At 37.9% G+C, this 10,814-nt stretch overlaps 1 protein-coding gene and 1 long non-coding RNA gene across 3 annotated transcripts; both read right to left on the reverse strand.

Moving 5' to 3' along the window:
• Nucleotides 1-503: 503 nt before the first annotated feature.
• tmdd1 (transmembrane and death domain 1) lies at nt 504-6,078 on the reverse strand. Of its 2 annotated transcripts, none has more exons than XM_015045026.1 (5): nt 5,950-6,078; nt 5,587-5,778; nt 4,781-4,900; nt 1,190-1,342; nt 504-752 (listed from the first exon to the last, which is right to left on the reverse strand). In XM_015045026.1, the coding sequence occupies exons 1-5, from the start codon at nt 6,017-6,019 to the stop codon at nt 583-585; spliced, it is 705 nt and encodes a 234-aa protein (XP_014900512.1). In that variant the 5' UTR covers nt 6,020-6,078; the 3' UTR covers nt 504-582. The 2 variants fall into 2 exon arrangements, with proteins under 2 accessions (XP_014900512.1, XP_014900511.1); XM_015045025.1 differs by having other exon boundaries at nt 4,781-4,903; nt 5,950-6,077.
• Nucleotides 6,079-8,865: 2,787 nt separating this feature from the next.
• Nucleotides 8,866-10,610, reverse strand: LOC106955067 (uncharacterized). The gene is made up of 2 exons (XR_001426495.1): nt 9,858-10,610; nt 8,866-9,153 (listed from the first exon to the last, which is right to left on the reverse strand). It is a non-coding gene; the product is annotated as an uncharacterized LOC106955067 (long non-coding RNA).
• Between the last annotated feature and the right edge of the window lie 204 nt (nt 10,611-10,814).

A 10,814-nucleotide genomic window follows, 5' to 3' on the forward strand; every position in this document is an offset into this window, starting at 1 on the left:
CCCAATCTTGGATATCAACTTATTTAATTTTTCTCTTTTTACATTAAAAAAAAAAAAAAAAAAAAAAAAAACCCCTTGTTTTAATTTGGCTTCCTTCAGCCGGCAGACGCTGCCATCACACACAAGAGTTCTCCATTGTCTGCTGGTATTGTCATTGTTATTAGAGCTTCGGATTGCCTGTGGAGGTATCGGAGGGAAATGGACGCCAGGCCGGATAATTAGTTATTCTTCGATGCCAGACGGGCACAGTGCCGTCACTTAGAGGGGAAATGGAAAGTGGCACCCCTATCAGAGTAACATCGGAATAACCTTTGGTGTGAAGGCTGGGTTCCAGTGCATCTGTCACATCACAATGCAGATAGCCCCTGGCAAGACAATACTGCCTACTGGTTGAAAAAACATGCAGCATGGATAATTATTTTCCCGAAGAGGAACCATTCTCACTGTATTTGTTGAAATGAACAACTAAAATCTGTAAATCTTGCATAACATGGACATAAAAATGAAGATTTTGTGCATTTATTTGCAGGCACTCAACCACAAACATTTTATTGTCCTGGAAACATCCGAAAGGGATCAAATTTATTCCCGAGAAACAAGAACGAGGATGAGGAGTAAACCAGCGCAGGTGACCAAGCTGAGCAGGATGCCGTACAAAACAGGCAGAGCCACGTCCAGAACCCCCCTCGGATACACGGGGGCCGCCGCTCTCTTCACGATCAGATCCAGGTCACGCCACGACACATCCTCAACTGAAGCACAGCACAAACAAGCCAAACATGCTTAACATTATGAGAACTATGGGAATCCTTTTTTCTTTTCTTTTTTTTTTTGACAACTTTTCACCTACAGCAATCTCTCAGGAGAGTAAATAAAGGGAGAGGTGATAATTACATTTTTGAGTCTGTTAATGTCCTGGGAAATATACTTTGTAAAGTGAGAGTGTTGATGTAGAGGAGTAATGAGTTGGAAGCATGCCCACAGCCACCACATCTAATTCAGCATCTCATCTAAACACTTAATAGATTCAGGGTTCAGCGAAACATCATTCAGACAATCTCTGGAGCTATTAACCAAAATCCCCCCTTTGGCATCGATACAACGAGAAATTCCTGCTTAAACATTTGCAAGGCTCTATTTGTATCTGTATAATAGTCCATCTTTAAATCTGTGAAGGAAATAGTCTTACTCTTTATCCTTCGGCCTTTCTGACGGTGATCATGGGGGTCGTGTGCATCTGGCTTCATGGGCGGGTCGATTAGGGAGTTGGCTTGTTTCTGGTAGTCCTCAACGTAACGCTTCAAGTTTAAGAGTTTATCCTGGTTGATGTTCTTCCCCACTTCTGTGAAACCAAAAGTACAAAAACACAGTCACATTACACAGCAGAGCATTTGACCTTTCACCTACAAGGATTTTAGTTCTCATCAAACCGTCGTTGGAGGAGCACGGGTCTACTGAAAATAACCTCTTATCAACCATCCTGGTGGCATCCTGAGAAGCTTTAATGTCAGTCAGAAACTCTGAGACAAATTGAGTGGGATGGATTTCCTCAGCGGTACAATGTACATGCACTTTGTTACATGTGAATCCTTTGTAACTTTTATATACATATATACATAATTTATATATATTTGTTAAAACTGACAGCATTTTATGAGACAGATAATCTGTGAAGAAATCAAGCTCCTCTGCAGTCTCCCAGCGCTAACTAGGAACAACCAGTCAGAGGCAGGAGGAGGGTCTGAGCGCTGTCAATCAAGCCCGTGTGCGTACTGTTCACACCATTTCTCTGCTGTGATACAGCTTCTCCCATCAGCCTGTCGTGAATGCTAAGGCTAGTTAGCATGGCCACCGATGGTGGCGGAGTTGTTTTCCGCCATTAGCACATTTAGCAGAGCATTAACAATGTTGATTGACAGCACTAAGACCCGCCTCCTGCCTCTGATTGGTTGCTTTTGATTGGACTTGTGCATTTCTTCAGGTGGCAATAGGAGCAAAGAGAAGAGTCAGAGGAGATTGATCTTTTCACAGATGATTTGTTTCATATTTTACTGTTACAAAAAGGCTTTCATGTCTCTTTGCTTTACTTAAATAGATTTAATCGTGGATATTCTTTACTTTCACTCCACTACGTTTTACATTACGTATCTGTAGTTCTTGCTCCACTAGCTTTCTATAATGTTTTGTGTTATGTTAGATTCGCGTTTTTATTCATTTTTTTTAAAGTAATCAATGACTTATTTGAATTAACCTGTTCAAAAAATCAACTTTTGGGTACAAGTTTTAAAAGTAGCATCAAAAACTTAAAATATTATTCTTTATTTATCCATTGCAAGGTGGAATATAAAGTATTTTTTAATTAGCGTTGAAAACAAATTGAAGTCAAAATGTTCGTCTCATTTTTCAAGCACATCTTTAGCCAGAATGTGTTTGCTGCAGTTAATATAACACATTAATTTTGTTTGAATTAAATAAAAACTTTCAAAGGTATAATCATACCTGCAGATCATCCTTGAAAATTTAAAGCACATATTATAGGGCAACAGAAAGTTCAAACAATAAAAATATGCATTATCTGCAACTCTGTTCCTTAAAATGGCACAGCACCATTGACGTATGAAACTTAAAGATATTTTAGACTTAAGTGTAGTGTTTTAGTACTTTCTCCTCCTTTAGTAATCCTTTCAGTTGACAAACCTTTCAAATGAATAAACCTGAGGAGATTTCTTCAAAACTGCAGTCAAGTGATCAATGATTGCTACACGCTGCATCACGCTGATTCCCACCCTTCCATATTCCTGTCTTACAAACTTGTCTTTGCATATTTTCCTTGTATTATTTTTTGTAACTCCAAAAGCTGCTGATGAAAGGAGCAGATGGTTTGTTGTCGGGCTCGTGTCAGCTCCACTGAGTCCTCTGTCAGATCATTTACACCTCCTCCTTCCCATTGCCACTCAGCTGTGGAGTTGTGTGCACACCGGACGGCAGCACATGCCAGAGACTGCCAGCGTGCAAACTATCCCAGTCTTTAGGTTCCAATTAAAACAAACCTCAAAGTGATGAAGCAATTGTTCACTCTTACCGTCTTGGAGAGGCCATCTTGACAGGAGTAAATCAGTTTTGAAACTATGCAGACATGCAGCAGAATGAGGCTTTGTTCCAGTTTCCTTTTGTCAGGGGACATGTTGTGCTTTTGGGATTTGCTGCTATCAACGGTAATGCACATAAAAAGTGAGCAGCTTTAATTTGACAACTAACCAATTAGTAGGATCACACAAATTCCTGTTTATGAAAGAAAATACAATTAAGTGCTGCAAGGGGTAAGCTTTGTGTATGAGTTCATTTAAACCTGGGGATATATTACATGATTTTTTATTTTGGTCAATTTTACACCAGATTCCCAGGCCTGTCAGTCCACAGTAGTTGTGGTTAGTTGGCAGAGAAAGTCTGTCAGTTTTGAGACTCGGGAAGTTTGATATGGGAACCAACAAGACCTCAGTTACAGTCAAACAAACTCGCATCAGATCTGAATGTAGCCAGGTTTAATCAGATTAATCATGATAAACTGATTATGGAAATAATTGTCAACTAAGTTAGTAATCTAGTAATCAGAAACACAGATTCTAAATCACAGCATGAAAAACAACAACACTCAGAACAGTAATTAACCCAAAACTGTAAAAGGTACGTTAAATATTATTGCATTTTAGGAAATAAAATGTTTAATTTCTTATCTGCTCCTTTCATTTATTACTAAAAAGGGAATTGAATTATTTAAGTATTTCATATTTTAATATTTTCATAATATTGCAAAAAATGTATAAATGTAAATGTAAAATCCACATAATGTGGCAATTTTTTCATCTAATTAGTCAAATGTCAAAATAACTGATTGAATAATCGATTACGAAAGTAATCGTTGGTTCAGAATCAGTCTTTACTGTCACTGTACAACAAAATTTAATTTCAGTTCATTCCATCCAAAGTAATCTGGGACAATAAATTGAACTATAAAAATGGGCTTTTATAGGTTCATTTATTTGTAATTACTCAACATTTTGAACATAAAGCACAACAGCACTTTGCATAGTAAAAACTATCAACTGATTAATTACAACGATGTACTTATAAAAGACAAACAAAACAGAAACAACAGAGAAAAACATTCAAGACTAAAGCAATAAATAATGAATGTCATTTTGAAGTAAATCAGACAATTAAAATATCCCATATAAAAGTAATGGAACTTAATTGACCATTTCCCACAGAGAATAGCACTATTTACTATTTTTTTTGTGTATTTGCAAACATATGTTGTGGTGTATTAAGATAAAAATAGTAAAAATGTGTCAATTGTAGCCAACAAGGACGGTCATTTTAACACCTAAACAAACTCATTTCCTTAATTACATGTCAAGCTTTCAACATGAGCAAAATAAAAAAACATTCAACAGTAGAGTAATCATATTGACTCGAATAAGTTGAGATATTGTAAAATGCATCTTATTTTTTTTATGTAGGAGAAAAACAGATTGTCTGCGAATATCTTCCATTGCTGCTAGTTACTGGATGTCAGTTCAGTCAAATCGTCTCTCTCCTTTCTCTCGCTCTGAGAGTTTATTGCTCTCAGTTTGCTTTAGTTTTTCTAAATCTTGCAGTGTGTCAACTTTTAGCAGGTCCAGTTAAGATCTCCGGTCTTGTAAAACATCTGTTGGCATAACCAGTCTTATCCAAACCTGTGAAGACTGTGAGCGTGCGCTGTGTCCCCGGCGTAACTCACCTAGGGCAATGTCTGTTCTGCCGATGTGCTGCAAGGCACGAGAAAGCCTGTCGTAGTAAATCTTTTCACCAAACTTCAGCAGCCAGTTTGACAAGGATGTCCTGCATTGGCTCTTTTCGTCTGCTAAACACAAAACACCAGGCAATTAGAGAAACATGACACTGAGCACCAGGAAGCCGCAACAAGCACTCAAAACTGAGCTGGACATGTTAGGAAGAGCTTCTTTAAAATTATTTTCTTCCCCCCACTGACATCAAACATATTTTTATTTTGGTATTAAAAAAAAAATATTTGCACAATTTTGTAGTTGTTCAACACTGGATTCAGTCTTTCAAGACCAATATTAACATTGCCTCTAAATAAGCTTGTCTCTATTTTTTGCTGTAGTCTTGTTAAAAAATGCATTAAAAATTGATAATGTATGTAACATAAAACAAAAGATGAATGTTTCTTTCTTCTAAAAAAATTGTGATAAAATAAGTTTTAAAAAGTGTTACAAAAAAGTAACATTTTGTAATAAAAATATCAAAATAATTAATTTAAAAAAAATCTATGTACTGCAACAAGATTCCCCCGCTAGACTAGAATAATAAATCAGTAACATCGTGTATCTATAGCAGCAATGCTTTGTTCTACTGACTATATTTTATCTCCCTCACTGTTTTACTTTGACATTTTCCCATCTAAACTTTTTTGATGACCCGTTATATAACTCCACATGGGAACAGTATTCCACCACCTGATACAAAAAGAACCTTCAACGATTTTAAGAGGGGTCAAAGGTCTCAAATGACCTGTGAACCAACCTGCAGCAAAGGAGGCGTCTCTCTTGGCTCGAAGTCTAGAATTCAGTCGATTATTTTCCAGAGAGAGACGTTCAATGCGGTGAAGAATGTCCTCCGCTGGGCGAGACAGGGCAAGCAGGAGCTTCTCACACTCTCTGGAGGTCAGCATCTCCACTAACCGCTCCACCTGATGAACTCCAATGTCTTCTGCCACTGGAAGTCCAAAAATAAGGAATAATGGCAGCAGCATGCACAAAAACGAAAGCAGATAGCAACAAGTTGTGCTGTAGCTACCGCCACGTAGCTTGTGCATTAAACTGTCAGCATCTGAACTCCAAAACTCTAAATCTGTGGAAGTGTTTCTTCCTGCTCTGTTTCTCTCACCTGTGTCATCCTGTGCTGAGCTCTGGGACAGAAGAAGGAGAAAAAAGAAACACAGTTTATAGACTTCCATGTCAGCTGTTCAGTGATGGTCTGTGCTCCTTCATCAGTTTGTACAAACAAACTTAAACTATGTCTTAAAGATAAACACGTCTCAGAAGCTAATCACCATGGATACTGTTGCTATACTAAAAATAATACATTGTTGATAGTGTGTTTACTAACATATTTGGATATTAAAAGTAAATTTTAACACAAAAAAATACAAGTTATATAAATAAAATGAACTGAAGAAAGTTTAAAATTTTCTTTGAAAATTTCAATTCTTGTTGAGGAATAAATTAAGGCATTCCCACATTCATTCCCAAATAACTTATGTGTTTTATATCAGAGGCACATAATTATAACACTGTAACGTCACATTAGGAGAAATTTGCTCTGTTTGTATCTCAGACAGGAAGTTTATAGAGGAAGTTGTTGCAGATTATGAGTCTGGTTAAGTGTTTATAGAGGTCTAAAGAGAATTAGAAATCAGCCTGAATGGAAACTTTCCTAGAAGTGGAGGAAATCCGAAACAACTTCCCACACATACAAGTTCAACGTGAATGCAGACAGCCGGCTATTAAGTGAAGTCTCCAGGGACCCTTAAGTCATCATGAAGCAAGGTCTTACTGTTAAAGATGATCTATTATGCTTGTTTTTAAACAGGTTGGAGTAGGTCTATCGGTTGTTCAAAACATGTTTAATACATTTTTTGCAGTTATTTTCAGATAATGAGATTTCATCTCCTCAGTTCTGCTTTTTTTTTTAGCTTCTTTCAGAATCAGATGTTTTATGACACTGTCACTTTTATGCAAATAAGCTTCTGCTGGCCATGCCTCAGTGTTTACATTCACTAATATTTTATACAAGTGAAAATCATCTTTTTCTTTTAGCGTTTCCTTGGTTTAAACCTGTCAACATAATGAACTTTGGTTTGGTGGAAGTTATCAGTCTTTACTTCAGTTCAGTCCTTATAGTACTCGAATATTTGAGACATATTTTTATTCAGCTCTAAGTGTTAGTTTGTAGTTATAGTTCTCTGTGTGTTTTAGTTCCAGCTAACATTAAAAACCAGCCGTTTCTATTTATTTGTTTCTGTGTTGCTTCGCTGTTCACTTCAGATCTTTTGGGTTGAATCTGGATCATTTCTTACGTTGGGTTGAGTCTCTGGTTTGTTTATATTTCTGCTTCCTCACAGCTGCACCCTGTTTCCAATCTACCACCTGTTCCTTGTTCAGTAATCAATCCCTCTTGCTTAAATTTGATGGTCAGTTCAGTTTCTTTCCTCATGTGACTGCTTGTAGTTTGGATTCACCCACTGACTTTATTTTAGCCTTTTGTTTTGCTTTAAGTATGTTGTTAACTTTTGTCTGCCTGGCTCCTTCCTGCATTTTGAGCCCTGAATTTCACTTGACAGTCAGAAACCCTGTTCTTGACCTGTCTGGTGTTTTCCTTGATGCTCATGATGTCTGTTCAATAATGTTCTTTTAATGTTCTGACATTTTGATAGAAGAGCTGTAACTTTACTGGGATTAAATTACCCACTGTAGTGTTTATCACTAAGGTGATTTCTGAAGGGAATTGGATGCTCTTGACTATATTTAGGCCTAGCATCATTTTCACAAATGTGAAAATGAATATACAACACACTTCAAATTTTTAGAGCATTTTGGAAACCATGCCCTTCCACACAGTTGTGTGCTACTTTGTGATGATCTTTCACATAAATTCCTCAAAGAAGCTTGTAGTAAAAAATCAGAAGCTTTGAAAACAGTTTTTGGCAACACTTTATTTGAAGGGGTGTGCATAAGACTGACATGACGCTGTCATAAACATGACATAACACCTGTCATGAACATAAAGGAGTCTTTATGAATGTTTATGACAGTTGTCATGAAGTGTCATTCGGTAAATAATGGCAAAGTTGCTCTAAAAGTTGCATTGAAAGTTAATTAAAAATGCCAACTTTGCATTAAATTGTCATTATTTACAAAATCATGGCCTGATGCTGACAATCAAACCCAAGACAACTGTGTCTATTACTATAGCCTCTGCATGTGGTACAGACACTTAAACATGTTCCATACATTAACCATTTTCTTTTTATTGCAAGATTCATGCTGCAGGTAGCAACAAATCCCTTAGATATATTATTTTAAAGCATTGCAAATGTGTATGAGAACAAAAGGAATGGTTCATGTGAATTCCTGTATGTGTACCCACACTGATAACCAAGGGCTATGAGCATGTCACACTTTTATGATTTTTGCATATTAAAAAAATATCAGTGGTTGTCATAAACCAAAGAGTCTGTTCACAGCCCTGTGGCTGTAGAGCTCTGTTGCTAAAGTCAATTGAACTTAAAAGCGCTACCCAGATCAGGCCCGGTTAGACCCTGAAGATATACGCTCCATACAGTTTGAAAACCCATACTACTAGTCTATGCATGGTATCTGTGGCTCACACTTTACAAAGAGTGAACATGGCTGCAAATGTGGGTTGCAGAGAAGTAAAAAAAAAAAAAAAAAAAAGCAAAGACTTTTATGTCTGTTTCGCCTTCCATTGCAGAACTTCAGAGTATTATGCTGGAAGTGGTGGAGATGCATCTATTTAGCAGGGAGAAAATGTTTAATGGCATCATTGTGAGGGCTATGGCGAGGGCATGTTTTAAATTGTTAATAAGCTTCATCTGCCAAGAAGTAAAGCTTGTTTGTGTGGGCTGGAGTCTTAAATTCTCCATGTGGGCTAATGAAAAAAAAAAAAAATCTGCTCAGGGGCTGAGAAACACAGAAGCTCAGGAGTGGGTGGCATAATGGTTCTGCGATGATTTGAGATGATGCACTATTAGAGCAGGAAAAAAAAGAAAAGAAACGCAGGGCAGGAGGTCAGGAATTTTATTCATGTTACATTACAGTTTCCTGCAGATAATCCAAGGTTTACATATGTAGCATGAAATAAAGACGGATAATAAAAAAATATTTGATTGCTGATAAAGTACAGGAACAAACTAACTGACTTGTGTGCTGGTGTCCTTCTTGCAATCTGGTCGGCTCCTGAAGTCATGCGTCCATGTCTTTTGCACTTCACACCACTGAAATCTGGTTAAATACAGATACAGACTCCGGTGGAATGAAGGATAGAACACATGGAATATTCCTGCAGTGTCTGAAATAAAAAAGGACAAAATCACACAGTCAGAACATCTTTTCTCACACTCTGATTCTCACATTTCCCTAAGGTAATGAAACACAATCAGTATTTTTTATTTTTTTTGCAGCAACAGCAGGTCCTAAGTCACATTAAGATAAGCCTTTAAGCTTTATTTTCAGTGTTAAGCTTTAGGATAGAGGCCAACCCTGAAACCTGGTGCAGTCTCAAGCTGTGACTCCATGATTTATGAGGAAGCCTCTGAGGCTGAAGAGGCGGCAGTGACTGCCCCAGGAGTTGAATGTCGACCTCTCCCTTTTTTTTTTCTTTCCGTGAGTTTTAAGTTAAACCCGAGCGAGACCGGGCCTGCCCTGCACCTTGACTCCAGGGTTTCCGTGCTGCAGGTACGATCCGTGACTCTGACAGGTTATCACAAGTCTGAGCTGAATTCTGCTTCAGTCATCAGCAACACGGACCCACATCAGCCCCTCTCAAGCTTCCCTCGCTATCAGCCCACCCAAGATTTGTGTTCCCGGGGTGAAAAAACATTTTCTGTTCGAATCACCTGCAACTTTCCAGTAGTCACCATTCTATGTGTGATTTACTCACTTCTTCTGACCCCAAATTTACCTCTTATTCTGCAAATCCTCTACTTTAAGATAAAATCAATCTGATTTTTTATGTATCTAAATAGTCGACCTAGATGAAGACGTAATACTCACCTTTTATGTTCTGTGGCTCCCACTGGTTTGCAAACAACGATGAAGCTCAACTCAGACTTCATGGAGGTTGAAGGCACTTCTGACAAGCTTTTCACTGACTTTTTTCTCTACCTCATTCAGGTGGTGTTTTAGACAACTGTACCAACCAATAAGATGCAAGCGCCTGAGAAGGACCACCCCGTTTTTTTTCTTTTGTCTTTGTGAAAAACCTGCCACACCTTATCACGCGGAATGATCTTATTACCAAGAAACGTGAATGTAATATTTTAAAACTATGAAAAATGCAGGTTATATTCTTAAAACGAATGCGGTCAAAAATAGATTCACTGTTAGCACAACAGAGTTACCGTCTTATGTAGTTCAAAGGCATTGAAAAAAGAGTTTCATGTAATATTTATCTAATAAGGGCCTTGTGTTCATTATTTGATGAGTCTCTGCTGTAATTTGTTCATTTTTATCCTCCCCTCGAGAGCGAACCGCGTTCTCCATTAGACCAAATTGCTTTCATGAGCTTCTTAAACAAGTTCCTTTAAAAGAAAGGTATTTCGCAACTGTGGCAAGAAAGAAAGAAAGAAAGTGCATGTGCTTCACATTTACATCTGTATGCATAGGATATAATCCCCGTCTTATTAAAATGACTCAGATGAGACAGCGTTTTGTTTCATCTTGTGAAGACTCGTTTCGATTTGTTCTTTGAACTGCATCCAAATATCTTACTTGAGTTTGAAATGCAAGTAAATATCTGGCTTTCAAACCTTCGTGAGAAATGGTGTAATGCCCGACATCCTGCGCCGTGAAAGGAGGGACATTTTGAATAGCATTCCTCTCCTTCACAATGGCAGGGTCGAGGTTGGGGAGGGGTCGGCGGGGACCAGCGGTGCTGACACATTCCTGAGGGCTGCATTGAGCCTCACCTGACCAAGTATTCCTCTCGTGGGAACATTCGTTTATCTCCAA

Source organism: Poecilia latipinna, unplaced genomic scaffold (genome assembly GCF_001443285.1).
Source record: "Poecilia latipinna isolate Pla-1442-1.1 unplaced genomic scaffold, P_latipinna-1.0 Scaffold701, whole genome shotgun sequence".
Lineage (NCBI taxonomy): Eukaryota > Metazoa > Chordata > Actinopteri > Cyprinodontiformes > Poeciliidae > Poecilia > Poecilia latipinna.

What these genes read in the sequence shown, in the direction of transcription:
- tmdd1 (XM_015045025.1), bottom strand. Translation starts at nt 6,019, where the DNA reads ATGGAAGTCTATAAACTGTGTTTCTTTTTTCTCCTTCTTCTGTCCCAG. An exon ending in CAGAACAGACATTGCCCTAG is followed by an intron (nt 1,343 to 4,780) that starts GTGAGTTACGCC and finishes TTGGTTTCACAG; the next exon opens with AAGTGGGGAAGAACATCAAC. An exon ending in GAAAGGCCGAAGGATAAAGA is followed by an intron (nt 753 to 1,189) that starts GTAAGACTATTT and finishes GCTGTGCTTCAG; the next exon opens with TTGAGGATGTGTCGTGGCGT.